We start from the raw sequence: 23,455 nt of genomic DNA, 5'->3' as shown, positions 1-23,455 counted from the left end.
GGACGAGTGCGGAGCACCGCTCTGTCCTGATGAAAAATCAGAAAAGCAGGGCGACAGGAAAGCGCCCCCAACTCTGACACCCTCCTGGCAGAAGCAATTGCTAGGAGAAAAACGGTCTTGAACGTCAGCCACTTGAGGTCCACCGCCTCAAGAGGCTCAAAAAGATGACCCTGCAAGACCCGTAGCACCACCGCCAAGTCCCAAGGAGCCACAGGAGGCACGAAGGGAGGCTGGATCCTGAGAACACCCTGGAAAAAGGTGTGAACATCCGGTAGTGTAGCAATCCGTCGCTGAAACCACACGGACAATGCAGACACATGAACCTTCAGAGAGGCCAGGCGTAAGCCGAGGTCCAAACCAGATTGAAGGAACTCCAAGATTCTGGAAACCCGGAACACCTGAGGATCATAGTTTCTGGATTCACACCACTGAAAGTAAGTGCGCCACACCCTGTGGTAAATCCGTGCGGAGGCAGGCTTGCGTGCCCTAAGCATAGTACCAATGACTGAACTGGAGAAACCCCTAGACCTCAAGACGGCTCTCTCAAGAGCCACGCCGTCAAAGACAGCCGACCCAGATCCGGGTAAAGGCAGGGCCCTTGAGACAACAGGTCCCGACGCTGAGGAAGAAGATACGGAGCGTCGATGGAGAGACACCTCAGATCGGAGTACCAAGGACGTCTGGGCCACGCCGGAGCAACCAGCACGAGCGTGCCGCCGTCCTGCTTGAATTTCCGCAGTACCCGAGGAAGTAAAGATATCGGAGGAAACAGATACGCCAGGTGAAACGTCCATTTCACCGACAGCGCATCTACCAGACTGGCGCCTGCGTCTCTTGTTCTTGACCCGTAAACGGGCAACTTGTGATTGTGACGGGAGGCCATCAAGTCCAGCTCCGGCAGCCCCCACCTGTCCACGAGTAGCTGAAACACCTCTGGGTGAAGCGACCATTCCCCGGGATGCACATTGTGACGGCTGAGGAAGTCCGCCTCCCAATTGAGGACTCCGGGAATGAAGACTGCCGAGATCGCTGGAATGTGACACTCCGCCCAAGCAAGGATGCGAGACACCTCCGACATTGCTGCCCGACTTAGAGTTCCTCCTTGGTGGTTGATATACGCCACCGTGGTGGCGTTGTCGGACTGCACCTGAACCGGCCGTCCGTAAAGAGCGGGACCGGACGACTGCAGGGCCCGATAAACCGCCCGCAGTTCCAGAATGTTGATGGGAAGAAGAGCTTCTTCCGCAGACCAACGACCCTGAAGTGACAACGAGCCGGTCACTGCCCCCCAACCCCGAAGACTGGCATCCGTCGTGAGCAGTCCGGGATCCAAAAGGGACGCCCCTCGATCAGATGAGCTGTCTGAAGCCACCAAGCCAAAGACTGCCGAACCTCCGGGGACAACACCAGCAACTGAGACCGGTGAGGTAACCCGTTCCATTCCGATAGAATCAGCCCCTGTAGAGGCCGGGAATGGAACTGGGCAAATTCCACCATGTCGAATGTCGACACCATGGAGCCCAAAACCCTCATAGCCGAATGGACCGACAGGCGGCAACTGTTCAGGCAACTGTGTATCCTCAGCTGCAGGGAGGAGACCTTCTCCGGGGTCAGGAAGATCCTTTGCTGCCGAGAATCCAGCAGGGCTCCCAAATGAACCATCCGCTGAGATGGAATCAGGGAGGACTTTTTCCAATTTATCAGCCACCCGTGCGCTTGCAGGCAAGCGACCGTCAAGTGGAGATGATGAAGCAGTACCTCCGGGGAACTCGCCAGCAACAGGAGGTCGTCCAGATACGGTAGTAGCCGTACATTCTGGTTCCGAAGATGTGCGGCCATGACCGCCATAATCTTCGTGAACACCCTCGGTGCCGTGGAGAGACCAAAGGGTAGCGCCCGGAACTGGTAATGGTGTTGAAGGATAGCGAACCTCAGATACCGCTGGTGCGAAGGTGCTATCGGAACATGGAGGTAGGCGTCCTGGATATCCAGGGACACCATGTAATCCCCAGGTTCCATCGCCAGAATGATGGAACGTAACGTTTCCATCCTGAACTTGGGAACTCTGAGGAATTTGTTCAGAGACTTCAAGTTGAGGATAGGGCGATGAGAACCATTGGGTTTCCGCACCAGAAACAGAGAAGAATAGAACCCCGTCCCTCGTTGTAATTGAGGAACGGGAACAATGACCCCTGGTTTCAGCAAGGACTCTATAGCTTCCTGAATCTGTAAAGACTTCGTCGTATCCTGAGAAGGACTCGTGCAGAAAAACTGGTGGGGCGGTCTGTGCCGAAAAGACAGGGCGTACCCCTGGGAGACCACTTCTCGAACCCAGGCATCCGTGGTGGTATTGTGCCAGCACTGGGCAAATAGAAGAAGTCGGCCTCCCACTCTGGGGTCCCCCAGAGGGAGGCCCGTCCCATCAGGCAGAAGGTTTATCTTCCTGCTTGGAAGAAGGGCGCCTGGCACTCCAGGGCTGCTTCTTGGGCTTAGAAGCGGCCTTGGTCGTCGACTGCCTCGGGAAGGACTGACCTTTTGCCTTGCCCTGAACCCGAAAGGACCGAAAAGCAGAGCTCCGTACCTTGGTAGGAGCAGAAGCCGAAGGGAGGAAGGCTGATTTAGACTTAGCCAGAGTGTCCACAATTTTGTCCAAGTCTGGACCAAAAAGCAACTCCCCATTAAAAGGTAAGGCCTCCAGTCCCTTTTTGGAGTCAGCGTCAGCTCTCCAAGACCTCAGCCACAAAGACCGCCGCGCCGACACAGCTGCAGCCGACTCCCGAGAGGTTAGCAGGCTTGCGTCTAACGATGCCTCCCCAATGTAGGAAGCCGCATCCCTCATTTGACCTATCAACGCTCTCTGGATCTCCGGAGCATCTTCCGGAAAGGTATCCTCCAAAGCATTGGCCCAGCTCTCGATGGCCTTAGCCACCCAAGAGATGGCCATGGACGGACGGGCCACCGCCCCCGAGAGAGAGTAAATAGACTTCAAACAAGTCTCCACCTTCCTGTCCGTGGGATCCTTCAGGGAGGAGATCGACGGCAAAGGCAGCGTAGCGCTTTTAATTAAGCGGGTAACGTGGGAATCCACCGCTGGAGGAGTTTCCCACTTCCTGCAATGAGCCTCCGGAAACGGATAGTTCGAAGCCAACCGCTTCTGCGGTTGGAACCTCTTGCTGGGCAACTGCCAGGCCCCTGCCATATGATCCGTCAATTGATCGGACAGGGGAAAAACCGTCGAAGCTACCTTGGCCTTTTTAAAATTAGGGTATTTTGACCTGGGGGCGGGCACATCCTTCTCAATGTGAAGGATGGCCCGCACCGCCCTAACCAATGCCGGCACATTAATGGAAGACTTAGCCTCCATCTCCTGGGCCCCGGCATCCGAGTCAGAGTCTTCATGGATCTCCCCGTCATCCGAAGACACGTCCGTGTCCGTGAACTGAGCCGCCGGTGAAGCCGGAACGGAACGCTTGGACACCCGTGGGGGCAAATCACTGTGCAACATATGCTGAAAAGCCGAGGGCGAAGCCGCCAGACTCTGAACAGAGCTGGAGAGGACGTCCACCCAAGGCGGGGGTACTGCCTGAGGATACCCCTGAAAAGGTACCATCGACTGCTGCGGCACGGTGGGGGTTTGCACGTATACCGGCAAACCCGCATAAGGACCCACAGTCTGAGACCCGGGAGGAGACTGCACCAGACGAGTCACACCCGAGGAACGGGGCATGGCAGGCTGGGGCAACGCCCTAGAAGGGGCCGCAGTCGGGACCGAAGTCGGTCCGCGATTGACGCCAGCACTTGCGTAAACATTGCCCACGGAGGATCCTGCGCCACCGGGGGTTTAGAGGGTCCAGGTACCAACTGGCACCGCCCGCACAGACCGTCCTCAGACAATTCTGCCCCGTCAACCCCTGCCGAACAGCGTCGGCAGGAAAACAACACAGGAGCCTCGGAGCGCGCATTCCCCTCATCAGACATGACACAAACTTTTTTGCAAAAAAAGTGTCTCACCGAAACGAGGAAAGGCGTATAAGGAGCACTCCGCAGTATGTGACTGACCTCACAAATACGTAGATTTATATAAGTGAGGTACACAGAAAGAACACCCCTCCCCCACGCACCTGCGAACACTGTCCTTTGCAGGGGGAGAGGTACGCAGGGGGACTGGTCCACTGGAATCCTGCCTGGGAGCTCTGCGATGCTGCCTGAGGAAGATGGCCGCCGGAGAGCTCTGAGGAGGAGTGGCCAGGAGATTACAGCCCAGCGACGCCAGCACACATGAGAGAAGGCGCGCTGGGCTGAGGGGAGGAGCGCTGAAGCAGGGAAGGCTGCCTCCCCTGCTAGTACTAAACCCCCGGGGAAGCCGGTTCCCCGCCGGTACTTACACCCCGGGGGCCAGCAGACACGCGGGGTATGCCTGAAGAGGGGGAGCCCGCCGCCGCTACTAGCGCCGCCGGTCTGTCCCCAGAGACCGGCGGCATGAAGACTGCATTATCCCCGCGTGCAGCGCTGACAGAGCTGCACGCGGCTTACCTGGCCCCTTCAGTCCGGCAGCAGTCCTTGGGTGGTCCCGGAGCCACGCTAGCACTGACTCCGGGGTCCCGCTGCGATCCCCGGATCAGTACCGGCGTCGCAGCGCCAGCGGGGCTGTTGGAGCGACAGCATAGACGTCCAGATGGACAGTCTGATGCTGCCGCTCTGAAGACAGTAAAAATAAAATCTTTTTTTTTTTTTTTTAAATAAAGAATAAAGCTTAGGGGCTGCTTATGCAGCCCCACTGCGCAGGGTGACCCGACTCCGGCCGGGCACCAACTAAAACTGAGGTGCCTGTGGCCGGGGCGGGGTATAGAGGAGGACGGACCCAAGTGCATCCTGGGAGCAGCAAAGCTTTAACTGCGTGGTGCCCATGGATCCAGCTATACCCCAAGGTCAACCCTGTGGACCCCCTATGGACCCTGAAGTAGAAATTACATTTTTACCTTGGCCTACATCATGTCCAAGTCTTACTTGGACCCAAAGGCCCCCTTATGGACCTAAGGGATGACACTCATCACCCCTGCTGGACCCAAGGGATGCCATCCGTCCCACACCCTCACTGGACCCAAAGGATGCCATTTGTCCACTCCTCACTGGACCCAAAGATTGACATTCATCCAATCCCCCCCCGCACGCCTTGGACCCGAGGAATGTCATTTGTCCACCCCTGGGCTGGATCCATGGGTTGACACTCATCCCCCCCCTCCCCCCCGACTGGACCCATGGGTTGACACTCCCCCCCCCCCCCCCTCCCCCCTGACTAGACCCATGGGTTGACACTCATTCCCCCCCTGACTGGACCCATGGGTTGACACTCCTCACCCTCCCCCCGACTGGACCCATGGGTTGACACTCCGCCCCCCCCCCCCCTCCCCCCTGACTAGACCCATGGGTTGACACTCATTCCCCCCCTGACTGGACCCATGGGTTGACACTCATCACCCTCCCCCCCGACTGGACCCATGGGTTGACACTCATCACCCTCCCCCCCGACTGGACCCATGGGTTGACACTCATCACCCTCCCCCCCGACTGGACCCATGGGTTGACACTCATCACCCTCCCCCCCGACTGGACCCATGGGTTGACACTCATCACCCTCCCCCCCGACTGGACCCATGGGTTGACACTCATCACCCTCCCCCCCGACTGGACCCATGGGTTGACACTCATCACCCTCCCCCCCGACTGGACCCATGGGTTGACACTCATCCCCCTCCCCCCCGACTGGACCCATGGGTTGACACTCATCACCCTCCCCCCCGACTGGACCCATGGGTTGACACTCATCCCCCTCCCCCCCGACTGGACCCATGGGTTGACACTCATCCCCCTCCCCCCCGACTGGACCCATGGGTTGACACTCATCCCCCTCCCCCCCGACTGGACCCATGGGTTGACACTCATCCCCCTCCCCCCCGACTGGACCCATGGGTTGACACTCATCCCCCCCCCCCCTCCCTGACTGGACCCATGGGTTGACACTCAACCCCCCCCCCCCCCTCCCTGACTGGACCCATGGGTTGACACTCAACCCCCCCCCCCCCCGACTGGACCCATGGGTTGACACTCATCCCCCCTCCCCCTGACTGGACCCATGGGTTGACCCTCATCCCCCCTCCCCCTGACTGGACCCATGGGTTGACACTCATCCCCCCCCCTCCCTGACTGGACCCATGGGTTGACACTCATCCCCCCTCCCCCCTGACTGAACCCATGGGTTGACCCTAATTCCCCCCTATGGACCCAAGGGGTGACATTCGATCCCCAGGTCCCCCACATCCTCACAGCTTAGCTCCCCCCGGGCCTCACCTCTGCACCTTCCCCGGCCTCCTCGGGTCACTCGCGCTGTTCCCAGTCATGTCTACCGGTGCCAGCTCTCTATCTTTCTCTGGAAGCACACCTTCCAAGCCCAAATCTCCAGCTGTTCAGGGAACTTCCGGGACCGGAACCGGCTGTGACGTACAGGAAGTGGTAGAGGGGCAGCGCCCGGTAGTATAGTACCGCAACCATTATTTATTACCATGTGAACACCCCGAGTCCGGGAGACAGGTGACCGGCAGCCATCATAGAGAGACCCCCGTCATCCATCCCTTCCGTTCAGCGGACTACAACTCCCATCATCATCCGCCTCTTCCGTGCTAATCCCCATGCCGGTGCATCATGGGAGTTGTAGTTTATCCCCACATGGGGAGACTGCGACTAATCTGTAACCCTTGGGAAACTATGGGACTACTAGTCCCAGCAGGTTCTGCCAGCAGGCATGCTTGGATTTATAGTACCACAGCAGCAGACGAGCCACAGGTTACTAACTCTTGCCTGTGGTGTACGGATAAATCACCATGGCCTGTGGGGAGTTCTGTACATATGCTGTATTATTATATGTTGTGCACAGAGAATGCACTTTAGATTGTATGTGTAACACACCATTGGCTACAGTGCATCTAATTTACCTCCCTTTTATGCCAAATCCTCCCATTTTCCTGTACTACTCTTGTATATATTATCCAGGCCTGCCTCATGACACCTTCCATTAGGTACAAATTGCTTTGCTCCTTTACTTTCCACCTAGTTTATGATTGCAGGTGACTGTAATCCTAAATTAAGTGGGAAGTCCAGGAGCAAAGAGCATTGTGTACCTGATGGAAGGGGTCTGTAATATCTCCTCTGGTTATATATATATGTGGGGTTGGGTATGAAATCTCTTGACGCCGCAAGCCCGAAGAAGCAGGATGCCGACAACCCTCCCTTAGTGGTGCCTATCCCTAAACTCCCCCTGGTGGTGCCTAACCCCAACCTCCCCCTTCCCGCACCCTAAACCTCCCCAGGGGGGTGCCTAATCCCCCTCCTCTCTGTAGCCTAACCCTTCCCAGGGGGTGCCTAACCCTAATCTCCCCCTAGGGTCCCTAAACTAACCCTCCCCGCCTGCTGCTATCACCTTACAGAGCCCCACTTAACTTCGTTCAGGATGCCGGCTGTCGGGATTTTGGCGTCGGGCTAAAAATAGGCGTCGAGATTTCGGGTCGGGCTTCCACTATCTGGTTTCTGACAGCCAACATCCCGGTCACTGGTAAATTCCCCACATCCCTTATATCATGTGTTTTGTTTTTTTTCTCTTTTTACTCAGGCACCAGGGTAAGACTGTTGTGGTACCATGTCCTTTCCAGCGCCCAAAGTCCGACCACCGGAACTGCCCCGGTACCTGCAGCGACGACTGGCCTGTAACCAGGGAGCCGTGAGGGCGGTGAGGTTTAACGGTGGGTACACTATCTCTATCCTCACTGTGTCACCCTGTGGTGGGAGGGACAGACCCCATGTCACATAGCTCCCTCCTGTCTGTGTCACCCTGTGGTGGGAGGGACAGACTCCATGTCACATAGCTCCCTTCTGTCTGTGTCACCCTGTGGTGGGAGGGACAGACTCCATGTCACATAGCTCCCTTCTGTCTGTGTCACCCTGTGGTGTGAGGGACAGACTCCATGTCACTTAGCTCCCTTCTGTCTGTGTCACCCTGTGGTGGGAGGGACAGACTCCATGTCACAGCTCCCTCCTGTCTGTGTCACCCTACCCTCCAACATGACCCCTTCCACCCGGTACAAAATGTTCTGCTCCTGGACTTCCCACCTAATTAATGATTGCAGCAGCCTGTGTTGAGCTAAGTAATAGATGAGACAGGTGTTTCACCACAGGTGGCTGCAATAATCAATTAAGAGAGAAGTCCAGGTGCAGAACATTTTGTACCGGGTGGCAGGGGTCATGTTGGAGGGTCTGTGTAAAGGTACCCTTCCATCTGCGATGTATTGTCTGCAACCCGGCATCGCAGGATTGCAGAAATCCAATATGTTGGATTTTCCTGATATGACGATCGCGATCAAAAAATCGTGATTGTCAAATTGGGGACATTTAACGTGTAAAATTTCAGCGATCCTGTGCCGGATCGCTGAACATCGATGGTGGCCAGCCGGCGTTTCCACCCGGTAGATCGGCATTTCCGATCGCATCGCAGGATCACGGAAATCCATCTCAGATGGATGGGTACCTTTACCCTGTGGTGGGAGGGACAGACTAATTTTCTACTTGTTTCTGTGTTGACAGTGGATGGAAATTACTGTATGACATGTGGTAGTGACAAGTCCCTGAAACTATGGAACCCACATAAGGGAACAATGCTGAAAACGTACAGCGGCCATGGGTATGAGGTGCTGGATGCAGCAGGGTGAGCTTGTGCCAATTCTGCAATATATTGTGTCTCTGATAATCATACTGTCAGATTTATGTGCTGTTCTATTCATTGTATTATGAAATGTTGGGTGGTATTACACAGTCACACATGTCACAGCTAGGCTGTGGGAAACCATTGTCACTGTGGCCTTTAAGAAGACCTCTCTGTGATATGTGTGCTGGATATAAGTCACCTATATTATATACATCTCAGTCTATGGCTTCCTACTGCCTCTATTCCCCTCCTCATAATACTACTCTGTGCTGTTGAGGACCCTGGTCCTTATACTATATAACTCTCAGTCGGTGACTTCCTGCTGTCTCTATTCCCCTCCTCATATCACTACTCTGTGCTGTTGAGGACCCTGCTCCTTATACTATACAACTCTCAGTCTGTGACTACATGCTGCCTCCTCATATCACTACTCTGTGCTGTTGGGGACCCTGCTCCTTATACTATATAACTCTCAGTCGGTGGTTTCCTGCTGCCACTATTCCCCTCCTCATATCACTACTCTGTGCTGTTGGGATCCTGTTTCTTCTACTATATAACTCTGTCTGTGGCCTCCTGTGGAATCTATGCCGCTTCTTACTAACGTGACTCTGCACCTGTCACATGTAGCTCTGGTCCCGCTAACATAATCACACTAGTGGATAGGTCACTACTTACCTAGTGATCAGCTCAGTCATCTCCTGCTGCTGTGACTACACCAATGAGTCTTATTGGCTACAGGCTGCTCTCTCCCCGCCGACATTGGGCACACACAGTCAATACCCGAGGTTTTTTATTTTTGCTGGTAACTTTATTACAGTTACTTTATGGCAATCACCTGACAGGTGGAAAAAGGTAAAGCACAGCGACGGATATATATACCATTTGAATTTAAATATATTTTTGGAGGTAAATAAAAAAAAGTAGTAATAATTCCTTTGAATGGTGCACCGATTTATTGCATAGCTTAGAATGGGCACAGCTCTGTGTGACACTCAGGTTTAGCCCGCACTTGTGTGTCAGTGTGCTGCGGAAACGCTGACCTGTACAGGTGGATTAAAGGCTTTAGCCCAGCGGATGCTATTCTGGGTATTTAATCTTTTTGATGTGCTGAGTCGTGATTTCTCAGAACTAGGGCGAGATTACTATTTAATAAGGAAACTGGCAGTTGAACTGGCTCACGAAAATATTTAGACAGGGGAGAGATGTGTAGATATGATTATTCTAAATGGCTCGTCCCACATTAAGGACCATGAGGTTTCCATTAAACCAATTAGGTCCAATCAGCCAATATAATGCGGAACATGTGAACTTTAGCGTACCAGACACATCGCTTCATGGTCGCCAGAGAAGTAACATTATATAGTTCGGTTGCTCTGGGTACTGAACCCTCAGCCCTAGTGTTGTCTGACCTGCTCCCTCCCACTTTCTGTGTTACCTTCTCTGCAGGTGTCTGCTCTCTGCAGGCAGGATTCAAACTTTAGCTGCTACTACTCGGCTCCTGTCACAGGGAGAGACGGATGATGGGAGCTGTAGTTTAGTTATTGTACGTAGAGCTGTGAGACTGTCACTGTAGGCTGCCTGCTCTCTCCCAGGGTTGTGTGTGCAAAAAATTGTGCATTGCAGAATCCTTCTTATTACCGAGATTCGCAGCCGCTGCTGCAAAAGGTATTTCTGAGGTCACGATAAATCGTATAAGAGAGCACACATATATATTTCTTAAGCTGCATACACACACAACGATTTTTTTGACGATTATCGTTAAACGATATTGTTTAACGATAATCGTTTGAAACAATCGTTCACTTTCTGAGTCAAATGATGACCGATTATCGTTCATGCGCGTTCACGTTTGTAGTTCAGTCAGACATGTCAACTCAACGATTTTCATTAAGTTAATATGCAAAAATCGTTTGTAGTTCAAAAAACACATTCATCACACTTTAAAAAAATCTGACAGAAAATCGGTCATAAAATCGTTGGTAACAAAATCGTTGTGTGTGAATGCGGCTATAGATACATATTTGCTTTTTCTACAGATAATAAATAAGTATGGACTTATCCGTTCATTGCTATTAGTCTCTTGGTCGCTACAGTAGTGTCGCTTTCCCGCAGGTCATGTGACAACAGCCAGCTGTGTTCCTGCAGTTCCGACAAAACCGTAATCCTCTGGGATGTGGCGCAGGGTCTGGTGGTCAGGAAGTTCCGTGGACACGCAGGGGTGAGCAGTGTACAACCTTATATACCTCTAATACCTTCTCACTTGTTGGCTACACGCAGAGACAGCAGCCCGGTGTCATTAGAGCCACCATGTGACGGAGGCCAAGGAATACATTCTGGAGCAGTGACGTCACTGAGAGTGCTCCCTATACATTCACTATGTGATTATAAACCACCTAACACAGTGGTGTCAAACTCGGGCCCTTCAGCTGCAAATGGAACTACACATCCCAGCATGCACTGCCAGAGTTTTGCTATTAAGACTTCTTAAAACTGGCAGTGCATGCTGGGATATGTAGTCCCACAGTAGCTGGAGGTCCCGAGTTTGACACCACTGACCTAACACAACACTTATAATAAAAGAATTGACTCCATAATACAACACAAAAATATAACCTAACTATAAACCAGTCTAAAATAAACTGATTGAATAACAGCATAATGCAGCACTGATCTGGTGTTACTGCAATGAGCCTCTGTGGCTCCATTTTTTGTACTGTCATTGGCTGCCTATTGCGTGCTCAGAAATATTGGTGAGGGTGACAAAATGGCTGCCTCCATGTCCTGACTGTATCCGAGTGAACTGACGGATTGTGTTCTCATCAATATGGCCAACCACAAGATGGCGTGCGTATGTGGCAGGTGACATTGTAAACCTGTATTTTACCCCTCCTAACGTGCCTCTCTTTTATGCAGAAAGTAAACTGCGTACAGTTTAATGAGGAGTCCACAGTCATCATTTCAGGTAATATTCTGTGTCGTTGTATTTGTATGTCCTTGTTACCTGCCTGTACATCACTGCATCATTTCTCAGCTCCATACTCTGAGGTGACAGCGGCCATTCTCAAGCCTGACAGGGCGGGATATACAGTGTGTCCTGCACAGACCCGTGACTTAATATACAACATTCTCCAAATTGGAAGATAAGATATTCTGCAAAATATCACTACCAGAAACATGGAGTATTACCGTTGTTAATTTTATATATATATATATATATAGCGCCAGCATAATCCATCAACATTTGCTGTTATGGATAATCAGTAATAAAACAGGGCTCAGTATTAACAAGCACACAGAGTGGTAAGGGGGCACTGCTCACAAGCCTCATGTGTAGGACAATAGGACTTTGATGCATGAGGATGAATGCACTTATTGCAGATTGGATCAGCCAGATTGCAGTGGTAAAAAGTGATTAGTGTAGTGATGTGGATCACTAATCAGTCAGAGTTTTTTGAATTTAGAAGTAGAATAAATGTAAGTTTTGTGTGAACTGTGTAGAGGAGATGTAATTGGGTAGAATAGCTTATTGATGGTTATGTGGATTGGATAAGCTGCCTGAAGAGGTGAGTTCTTAGGGAACGCTGGAAGGTTTGGAGACTAGAAGAAAGTCTTGTTGTGCATGGGAGGGCATTTCACAGAGTGGGTGCAGCTCGAAAAAAAGTCCTGTAACCGTGACTGGGAGCAGATACTGCGTGTGGATGAGAGACTCAGATCAGCGAACTCGAGGACTAGGGCTGCTTATTGTATTCTCTACTTCAGGGTCCATATGGGGTCCACAGGGTTGACCTTGGGGTATAGCTGGATCTGGATCCACAGGCACCACGCAGTTAAAGCTTTGCTGCTCCCAGGATGCACTTGGGTCCATCCTCCTCTATACCCCGCCTCCGAGCCACAGTCACCTCAGTTTTAGTTGGTGCCCGGCGGGAGTCGGGTCACCCTGGGCAGTGGGGCTGCATAAGCAGCCCCTAAGCTTTATTTTTATTTTTAAAAGATTTTATTTTATTTTTTTACTATCTTCAGAGCGGCAGCATCAGACTGTCCATCTGGACGTCCACGCTGCCGCTCCAACAGCCCCGCTGGCGCGGCGACGCCAGTACTGATCTGGGGATCGCAGCGGGACCCCGGAGTCAGTACTAGCGTGGCTCCGGGACCTCCCAAGGACTGCTGCCGGACACACGGGGCCAGGTAAGCCGCGTGCAGGGAGAACAAAGGCAGTCTTTAGCTGCCAGTCTCTGGGGACAGACCGGCGGCGCTAGTAGTGGCGGCGGGCTCCCCCCTCTGTGGCATACCCCGCGTGACCGCTGGACCACCAGGGTGTAAGTACCGGCGGGGAACCGGCTTCCCTGGGGGGTTTATTACTAGCAGGGGAGACAGCCTTCCCTGCTTTAGCGGCTCCTCCCCTCAGCCCAGCGCGCCTCCTCTCATGTGTGCTGGCGTCGCTGGGCAGTTATCTCCTGGCCACTCCTCCTCAGAGCTCTCCGGCGGCCATCTTCTCCAGGCAGCATCGCAGAGCTCCCAGGCTGTATACAGTGGACCGGTCCCCCTGCGTACCTCTCCCCCTACAAAGGACAGTGTTCGCAGCGCTATAGCCCTCCCAGACACTGAATCTGGGAGGTTGATTGTAGCTGAAGGTGCAGTGAGTATAACTTCTCTGCATGGTATGTGACTATTGCTAGTGCTGCTGTCTGTGCTTATTTCTACTTACTGTCAGCTTATACCTATCCCTTTCCTTCTCCTACGGCCCGCAGGTGCGTGGGGGAGGGGTGTTCTTTCTGTGTACCTCGCTTATATAGATCTACGTATTTGTGAGGTCCGTCACATACAGCGGTGTGCTACTCAGTACCATATTGTGGGCTGTTTGCGTTGCATACTTGGGAGTGCGCAGGTGTTATATGTCTTACCTCGTTTCGTGATACATTGTTATTGCGAAAGTTTTGTGTCATGTCTGATGAGGAGAATGAGCGCTCCATGGCTCCTGTGTTGTTTTCCTGCCGACGCTGTTCGGCAGGGGTTGATGGGGCGGATTTGTCTCAGGACGGTCTGTGCGGGCAGTGCCAGCTGTTACCTGGTCCCTCTAAACCCCCGCTGGTGCAGGATCCTCCCTGGGCGATGTTTACGCAAGTGCTGGCGTCGATCGCGGACCGGTTTGCGGTCCCTTCTAGGGCGTTGCCCCAGCCTACCATCCCCCGTTCCCCAGGTGTGACGCGTCTGGTGCAGTCTCCTCCCGGGTCTCAGACTGTGGGTCCTTATGCGGGATTGCCTGTATACGTGCAATCTCCCACGGTGCCGCACCAGTCGATGGTACCCTTTCAGGGGTATCCTCAAACTGTACCCCCTCCCTGGGTGGATGTCCTCTCCAGCTCTGTTCAGAGCCTGGCGGCTTCGTCATCGGCTTTTCAGTCTAAGTTGCACAGTGATTTGCCCCCAAAGGCGTCCAAGCAACCCGTTTCGGCTTCACTGGCGGCGCAGTTCACGGACACGGACGTGTCTTCGGATGACTGGGAGATCCATGAAGACTCTGACTCGGATGCCGGGGCCCAGGAGGTGGAGGCTGTCCTACATTAATGTGCCGGCATTGGTTAGGACAGTGCGGGCCATCCTTCATATAGAGGAGGATGCGCCGGCTCCCAGGTCGAAGTACCCTAATTTTAAAAAGGCCAAAGTAGCTTCGACTGTTTTTCCCATCTGACCAGTTGACGGATCATATGGCAGGGGCCTGGCAGTTGCCCAGTAAGAGGTTCCAACCGCAGAAACGGTTGGCTTCAAACTATCCATTTCCTGAGGCTCATTGCAGGAAATGGGAAACTCCGCCTGCGGTGGATTCCCATGTCACCCATTTAAAAGCGCTACGTTGCCTTTGCCATCGATCTCCTCCCTGAAAGATCCCACGGACAGGAAAGTGGAGACTTGTTTAAAGTCTATCTACTCTCTCGGGGGTGGTAGCCCGTCCGTCCATGGCCATCTCTTGGGTGGCTAAGGCCATCGAGAGCTGGGCCAATGCTTTGGAGGATACCTTTCCGGATGATGCTCCGGAGATCCAGAGAGCGTTGATAGGACAAATGAGGAATGCGGCTTCCTACATTGGGGAAGCATCGTTTGATGCAAGTCTCTTGACCTCTAGGGTGTCGGCTGCAGCTGTGTCGGCGCGTCGGTCCTTGTGGCTGAGGTCTTGGAGAGCTGACGCAGACTCCAAAAAGGGCCTGGAGGCCTTACCTTTTAATGGAGAGTTGATTTTTTGGTCCAGACTTGGACAAAATAGTGGATACTCTGGCTAAGTCTAAATTAGCCTTCCTCCCTTTGGCTTCTGCACCTACCAAGGTACGGAGTTCTGCCTTTCGGTCCTTTCGGGTTCAGGGCAAGGCCGAAGGTCAGTCCTTCCCGAGGCAGTCGGCGACCAAGGCCGCTTCTAAGCCCAAGAAGCAGGCCTGGAGTGCCAGGCACCCTTCTTCCAAGCAGGAAGATAAACCTTCTGCCTGATGGGACGGGCCTCCCTCTGGGGGACCCCAGAGTGGGAGGCCAACTTCTATTTGCCCAGTGCTGGCACAATACCACCACGGATGCCTGGGTTCGAGAAGTGGTCTCCCAGGGGTACGCCCTGTCTTTTCGGCACAGACCGCCCCACCAGTTTTTCTGCACGAGTCCTTCTCAGGACGTGACCAAGACTTTACAGATTCAGCAAGCTATAGAGTCCTTGCTGAAACCAGGGGTCATTGTTCCCGTTCCTCAATTACAACGAGGGACGGGGTACTATTCTTTTCTGTTTCTGGTGCAGAAACCCAATGGTTCTCATCGCCCTATCCTTAACTTGAAGTCTCTGAACAAATTCCTCAGAGTTCCCAAGTTCAGGATGGAAACGTTACGTTCCATCATTCTGGCGATGGAACCTGGGGATTACATGGTGTCCCTGGATATCCAGGACGCCTACCTCCATGTTCCGATAGCACCTTCGCACCAGCAGTATCTGAGGTTCGCTATCCTTCAACATCATTATCAGTTCCGGGCGCTACACTTTGGCCTCTCCACGGCACCGAGGGTATTCACAAAGATTATGGCGGTCATGGCCGCACATCTTCGGAACCAGAATGTACGGCTGCTGCCGTATCTGGACGACCTCCTGTTGCTGGCGAGCTCCCCGGAGATACTTCTTCGACATCTCCACCTGACGATCGCTTGCCTGCATGCGCACGGGTGGCTGATAAATTGGAAAAAGTCCTCCCTGATTCCATCACAGCTTATGGTTCATTTGGGAGTCCTGCTGGATTCTCGTCAGCAAAGGATCTTCCTGACCCCGGAGAAGGTCTCCTCCCTACAGCTGCGGATACACAGTTGCCTGAGCAGTTGCCGCCTGTCGGTCCATTCGGCTATGAGAGTTCTGGGGTCCATGGTGTCGACATTCAACATGGTGGAATTTGCCCAGTACCATTCCCGGCCCCTGCAGGGGCTGTTTCTATCGGAATGGAACGGATTACCTCACCGGATCCGCTCTCAGATGCTGGTGTTGTCCCCGGAGGTTCGGCAGTCTTTGGCTTGGTGGCTTCAGACAGCTCATCTGGTCGAGGGGCGCCCCTTTTGGATCCCGGACTGGGTCCTGCTCACGACGGATGCCAGTCTCCGGGGTTGGGGGGCAGTGACCGGCTCATTGTCACTTCAGGGTCGTTGGTCTGCGGAAGAAGCACTTCTCCCCATCAACATCCTGGAACTGCGGACAGTATATAGGGCCCTGCAGTCGTCCGGCCCCGCTCTTCACGGTAGCGCGGTTCAGGTGCAGTCCGACAACGCCACCACGGTGGCGTATATCAACCACCAAGGAGGAACTCGCAGTCGGGCAGCGATGTCGGAGGTGTCTCGCATTCTTGCTTGGGCGGAGTGTCACATTCCAGCGATCTCGGCAGTCTTCATTCCCGGAGTCCTCAATTGGGAGGCGGACTTCCTCAGCCGTCACGACGTGCATCCCAGGGAATGGTAGCTTCACCCAGAGGTGTTTCAGCTACTCGTGGACAGATGGGGGCTGCCAGAGCTGGACTTGATGGCCTCCCATCACAATCACAAGTTGCCCGTTTACGGGTCAAGAACAAGAGACACAGGCGCCTGTCTGGTAGACGCGCTGTCGGTGAAATGGAAGTTTCACCTGGCGTATCTGTTTCCTCCGATATCCCTACTTCCTCGGGTCCTGCGGAAATTCAAGCAGGACGGCGGCACGCTCGTGCTGGTGGCTCCGGCGTGGCCCTGACGTCCTTGGTACTCCGATCTGAGGTACCTCTCCATCGACGCTCCGTACCTTCTTCCTCAGCGTCGGGACCTGTTGTCTCAGGGGCCCTGCCTTTACCCGGATCTGGGTCGGCTGTCTTTGACGGCGTGGCTCTTGAGACAGCTGTCTTGAGGTCTCGGGGTTTCTCCAGTTCGGTTATTGGTACCATGCTTAGGGCACGCAAGCCTGCTTCCGCATGGATTTACCACAGGGTGTGGCGCATTTACTTTCAGTGGTGTGAGTCCAGAAACTATGATCCTCAGGTGTTCCGGGTTTCCAGAATCTTGGAATTTCTTCAATCAGGTTTGGACCTCGACTTACGCCTTGCCTCTCTGAAGGTTCATGTGTCCGCTTTTTCCGTGTGGTTTCAACGACTGATTGCTACACTGCCAGATGTTCACACCTTTTTCCAGGGTGTTCTCAGGATCCAGCCTCCCTTCGTGCCTCCTGTGGCTCCTTGGGACTTGGCGGTGGTGCTACGGGTCTTGCAGGGTCCTCCTTTTGAGCCTCTTGAGTTGGTGGAACTCCAAGTGGCTGACGTTTAAGACCGTGTTTCTCCTGGCAATTGCTTCTGCCAGGAGGGTGTCAGAATTGGGGGCGCTTTCCTGTCGCCCTCCTTTTCTGATTTTTCACCAGGACAGAGCGGTGCTCCGCACTCGTCCTGAGTTTTTGCCCAAAGTGGTCTCAAAATTCCACATCAATCAGGAACTAGTTGTGCCAGCTTTTCAGTCACCTGATCTTTCAGCTGGTGAGGCTTCCTTGGATGTAGTCCGGGCGCTTAGACTCTATGTGGACCGGACTGCTTCGGTTAGGAAGTCTGATTCATTGTTTGTCCTCTTTGGTTTTCACAAGAGGGGTTGGCCTGCCAACAAACAAACGTTAGCCCGTTGGCTTCGTTCCGTTATTTGTGAGGCTTATGCACGGGAAGGTTTGCCTGTGCCAGCCTCTGTTAAGGCTCATTCCACTCGTTCTGTGGGTCCCTCTTGGGCTGCTAGACGTGGCGCTTCTGCTGTTCAGCTGTGTAAGGCGGCCACTTGGTCTTCATTTCAGACGTTTTTGAGGTTTTAGGATGCATCCTTTGGGCGCCGGGTACTCCTTTCAGCACAGGAGCGTCCCCGCCCTTAGTTGAACTGCTTTGGGACATCCCCAAGGTCAACCCTGTGGACCCCCTATGGACCCTGTAGAAAACAAGAGATATGGTAAGAACTTACCTTTGTTATCTCTATTTCTACGAAGTCCATAGGGTCCACAGGGCGCCAACCTGACGCACCTGGCTTCATATGGGCTATGTGGCTGGTCACCGGTTTTCCGTCTCCCATTTCTGTGAGTATGGTTTCTTGTGTGTTCCAGTCTTCCTTCTCTCTGTTTAGTCTCCTCCGCCAGCCTTGGCTGCTTACCAACTGAGGTGCCTGTGGCTCGGGGGCGGGGTATAGAGGAGGACGGACCCAAGTGCATCCTGGGAGCAGCAAAGCTTTAACTGCGTGGTGCCCGTGGATCCATATCCAGCTATACCCCAAGGTCAACCCTGTGGACCCTATGGACTTCGTAGAAACAGACATAACAAAGGTAAGTTCTTACCATATCTCTTGTTATCCCCAGAAATAGATAGGTAACTTCTGTTGGCTGGTGGGAATATTATTATTCGTTCTGCTTTTGAAACATTGAGATTGAGATGAGGAGACAACATCCAAGATGACATGGCCGTAAGACAGCTAGTAACACCTGCCATTACAGAGTGGTGCGTGTAGGTAAGCCTATGAAGAAATTCAAAGTTACTTAAGGCTGGGATGAGCATAGGAGGCAGATGCAACAGCTTTGTGAGGGGGTAGGGCGGACCAGTTGTAGCTGAAGGTGCTTATCCACTACACGAGAGTGGAACGACTGTACGATTACAACATTGTAATTGTGCAATTGTTATTCATCCCTGTGCAGTGGATAATGTGCCCACACTGAACGATATGTCGTTCAGTGCAGACACCCTCCCTCATCCCCGAACATGCACACCTGTCGATTATGGGCAGGTTGGCCTGCATGTTCAGGCAATGATAGATGTCGAAAACGACCAACAGGAGCGCGCATCGCTGTTCGTTTTCAACATTTTCCTGCACGATTTATGAACGATTATTGAGCGATTGAACGATAACTGTCGTAATCGTTCAGTCACTCATTTTAATCGTCTAGTAGTGGATACGCACCGTGAGAGGACTTGGGCAGAATCTTGCTTAGAGAATATAATAATATATGTTAAATCTTCTCCTTAGTGTAGTTAGGAAACTCCTGGGCAGTGATAGCTGTCAGAGGGTTTGGGGTGGGAAAGTTAGGGAGTGATATATATAATAGAGGTGTTTGGGGTTAGCCTGAGCAGAGAGGGAAGATTTGGAGTGTCTACAGCTCTCCGATAGGTGTGGTACATTGCAGTATATTTGGGGAACTCGTGAGAAGGTTCCAGTGACGTTCTGCTCTGCAGGAGATAATGAAGGCAGCGTGTTTCCATAGTGACCTGAGGCTGAGTCTGAGGTCGCTGCAGGGAAGGAAAACTATTAGGAGATGGTCAAAGACGGGCAAACGGGTGCTAAGGAAATCAGAGACTGAATAAAAGAGGCGATGTGTAGAGGAGTCAGTCCATTGAGAGAGACCGAGAGGTCTAGAGAGAGCAGTTTGGAGGAACAGGGAGAATGTGGATCATTTGGGATGTTGAAATCAGCTTGCGTGCAGCTCAGCATATGGGTGATTATTGGCATTTAGGGCTTAATTCAGCAGTGCACGCACGATTATCGTGAATCTGCGCAGGCCCCCCATATGGCTCTGCCTGACTGATAGGCAGAGGCGTTTACCGGGCTTTGTGGGGGCGGCCTGGAAACGGGGGAAGGGGGGGTCGCCCCCATTTTCAGAGGGTGGTAAGGTCAGGATCCTGCATCCATGGATGCAGATTCCTGGCTTTGCATGGCGATCAGCCTGTGTAAGCTGAGGCGTACTCAGCTGGCTGGCGCCATCCAACATTGCGAACGATGGTCACGATGGTGATCCTAGACCTCGATCGCAAATGCAGCAGGAGGTGTCAGACAGGGCTTACAGGAGCTCCATCCCTGCAAATAATGTATTATACAAGCTTCGTACCCGCTTGCTTCCACCACAGTCTTGCAATGGCAATAATCTCAATGCTGCTCTTTCAATCACAAGACCCCAAGATGGCCCAGAGCCCTGTACTGACACTGCAGCCTCTGATGTAACTGATTTCTGTATTCTATCAGGGTCAATAGACTCTTCTATAAGATGTTGGGACTGTCGGTCTCGCAGACCAGAAGCTATTCAGATATTAGATGAAGCCAAAGATGGAATTTCCAGCATCAAGGTGTCCGACCATGAGATCCTGGCTGGGTCTGTGTTATATTACCCCTCCTGTCTGTGTCACCCTGTGGTGGGAGGGACAGACCCCATGTCACATTGCTCCCTCCTGTCTGTGTCACCCTGTGGTGGGAGGGACAGACCCCATGTCACATAGCTCCCTCCTGTCTGTGTCACCCTGTGGTGGGAGGGACAGACTCCATGTCACATATCTCCCTCCTGTCCATGTCACCCTGTGGTGGGAGGGACAGACCCCATGTCACATAGCTCCCTCCTGTCCGTCACCCTATTGTGGGAGGGACAGACTCCATGTCACATAGCTCCCTCCTGTCCGTGTCACCCTGTGGTGGGAGGGACAGACTCCATGTCACATAGCTCCCTCCTGTCCGTGTCACCCTGTTGTGGGAGGGACAGACTCCATGTCACATAGCTCCCTGCTGTCTGTGTCACCCTGTGGTGGGAGGGACAGACCCCATGTCACATAGCTCCCTCCTGTCTGTGTCATCCTGTGGTGGGAGGGACAGACTCCATGTCACATAGCTCCCTCCTGTCCGTGTCACCCTGTGGTGGGAGGGACAGACTCCATGTCACATAGCTCCCTCCTGTCTGTGTTACCCTGTGGTGGGAAGGACAGACTCCATGTTACATAGCTCCCTCCTGTCTGTGTCACCCTGTGGTGGGCGGGACAGACTCCATGTCACATAGCTCCCTCCTCTTTATATTGTGGTAATAGTAAATAATTTAATGTTAGGAGCAGACGTCACCCCGCCTGTTGTTGCAGCTATCTCGCTCATATATATATGACACACACATACACACAGTGACTCCTCTTTGTCTGTTCTAGCTCTGTAGACGGGAGCCTGCGTCGCTATGACCTCCGCAGTGGGGAGATGTGCGCAGATTACGTTGGCAGTAAGTCCTTGTTAAAACAGATTAACTGGTCTCTTTGATGTGGGGGCAACTGTCAGATGCTCTTACATCACAAGCTGTGTGTTTGTGCGCCCGAGTCTCTGTAACGAGCTCATTAAGTTCCTGACTAATTGAGCAATGCTGTATTATCATCATTCTAGTGTATACGCAGTGCAGGGTGATCAGTCTAAGGGCCAAGATCTTCTGTAACACTATACATAGAGCTGCATTATAATGATCAGTGTATAGATACTCAGAATCATTATACATTAAGCTGTTTTAATTAATGTTACAGGTAAATAGAAGTTGAAGGCCATTTTTACCCCATAAATCCCTATGTGTCAGGACTACGGTGTCCACTAATTTGGACATTATGGCATAAATTATCATCTTGTACGACCCCACATGTGTTATGGGCTGACTATCTATTTTATGTGTCATCACTTAATTCCACCTGAGAACGCTAAGTGTAAATTGTAATGTAGTGTTATTCCTGAGATATGCTTACATTGGGATTCATGCCGTACCCAAACCCTTACAGTAAACATGTATCGTGCTAGGGAACGACAGGCTGAATCGCTAAGGCCTATCGGTGCTCATTATCACTATGTCATCAATTTCACACAGGTCCCATTACGTGTGTCAGCTTCAGTCAGGACTCGCAGTGTCTCTTAGCGTCCTCCCTGGATTCTTCCCTTCGCCTCCTCGACAAGGACACAGGAGAGCTGCTCGGAGAGTAAGTGAAACGCGTCGGGTCAATGTGAAGAGAGGAGACATTCCTTATGTCCTCATTACCAGTCATTCAGTATTAAGCCGTCACGCTGCTGCTGTGCGTCATTAGATGGTTACTATTAGCAGTCTGTGTATAGTGTGTACTTGTAACAGAATCGCCGTATAAAGGAGAACAAAACACAGAAACAATGTACAGGAAATTGGAAGAAATCAAAACACTAAAACTAAAAATATAGTATTATGTGGAAAAAGTTTGAGCCGACTGAGTGTTAGTGAGTACGGACACACGTGACAGCTGCCTAGATTTATGTGATTGCTGCCAGTCTCCTAGGTAACAAGATGCTGCGTATATATTGGTAGACTCAAACACATAGTATTCTATGCTATCCCTTCTAGACTGAAACAGGATATAGTTTTGTTTTTTTTTTTGGCCCATCTTGGCAGCAATTTAGGTTTTAGTGTGAGATTGGATTCTCAGAGGAAATGCTCCATTTAACTTGTAAAAAAATATGTAGTGTGAAGTCAGGGCGCAGAGAGGCGACTGCTGACACCGGGGGCATCTAGGTTTCCTATACAGTATTGGTTCACTACACAGAACGCCTGCCTCCACCTTGAGTCCGAGACACGCATCAGCCTCCCTCTCTCGGTACCTCAGAGGTCCATCATTAGCAATGGCTAGGGTTGTTCATCCGCAGTGTCTTTTTTTGGATTTCTGTGTAGTCAGAGTAGAGACTTCAGCTGTGTCATTGTCTCGTACCAGGTACACGGGACACCAGAACAAGAGCTACAAGCTGGACAGCTGCCTCAGTGAGAAAGACACGCATGTGGTCAGCTGCTCCGAGGACGGGACCGTCTGTTTCTGGGACCTGGTGGAGGTGAGCGCCTTCATCCATGCAGCCTGGGGAGGTAACGGCTGCAGCCGACTCCTCTGTATATGTACTACACCAGCCATGTCAGCTGTCCGGGACTTCTTGTGGCCGTACATGTCTTACTTTATTACATCTCTGTACACGGATTAGTATAATACTGTCATACATGATTAGAATACACAAGTACTAATAATATACATTACTATAATTGGTGAGCTGTGGTGTTGCCACGTCCATGTACTATAAGTGATAACACCCCTTAGTAACCTATGATAAAGTGACTGGAGAGAGTGGTGTTTGCTCTTGATCAGTGGAAGATGAACATTATTACAGGACAATTCTAGTCCTAGCTGGAGCCTTATTGTATCTCTACCTACTCTCTCACTCTCTGCAGGGTTCCCTCGTACTCAAGCTCCCGGTCACTAAAGGAGTCGTACAGTCTCTTTCATACCACCCGACTGAGCCATATCTGCTGACGTCCAGTGAGGGCGAAATCCAGGTCTGGAGAGAGACAGCGCCCGAAGAGAACGCTAGCAACTCAGCACAATAACACTGTATATATTGATATCCTCCTTTGTTTTTCCCCTTTGCTGGGGGGGG

General features: G+C 52.3%; 2 protein-coding genes across 5 annotated transcripts in view; one reads left to right on the top strand and one right to left on the bottom strand.

Annotated features, from left to right (window-relative positions):
- WDR83OS (WD repeat domain 83 opposite strand) overlaps positions 1 to 6,638 on the bottom strand; it is a 12,152-nt gene extending 5,514 nt beyond the window's left edge. Inside the window, exon 1 of the mRNA XM_088473939.1 lies at positions 6,349 to 6,638. Coding sequence (XP_088330065.1) covers positions 6,349 to 6,398 — 50 coding nt within the window. The 5' untranslated portion in view covers positions 6,399 to 6,638. The remainder of the gene's footprint in view (positions 1 to 6,348) is intronic.
- On the top strand, positions 6,490 to 23,455 carry WDR83 (WD repeat domain 83). 4 transcript variants are annotated; one of them, XM_088473934.1, is made up of 10 exons: positions 6,490 to 6,588; positions 7,664 to 7,793; positions 8,632 to 8,752; positions 10,865 to 10,970; positions 11,666 to 11,714; positions 20,252 to 20,378; positions 21,190 to 21,257; positions 21,882 to 21,990; positions 22,747 to 22,861; positions 23,250 to 23,455. In XM_088473934.1, the coding sequence occupies exons 2-10, from the start codon at positions 7,691 to 7,693 to the stop codon at positions 23,403 to 23,405; spliced, it is 954 nt and encodes a 317-aa protein (XP_088330060.1). In that variant the 5' UTR covers positions 6,490 to 6,588; positions 7,664 to 7,690; the 3' UTR covers positions 23,406 to 23,455. The 4 variants fall into 4 exon arrangements, with proteins under 4 accessions (XP_088330060.1, XP_088330061.1, XP_088330063.1 ...); XM_088473935.1 differs by having other exon boundaries at positions 6,513 to 6,692; XM_088473937.1 differs by lacking the exon at positions 6,490 to 6,588 and adding an exon at positions 7,147 to 7,291.

This window comes from Taudactylus pleione, unplaced genomic scaffold, assembly GCF_031769625.1.
Source record: "Taudactylus pleione unplaced genomic scaffold, aTauple2 ptg000145l, whole genome shotgun sequence".
In the NCBI taxonomy this organism is placed as follows: domain Eukaryota; kingdom Metazoa; phylum Chordata; class Amphibia; order Anura; family Myobatrachidae; genus Taudactylus; species Taudactylus pleione.
The sequence above is the reverse complement of the archived record's forward strand: the minus strand, read 5'-3'. Positions and strand labels throughout refer to the sequence as shown.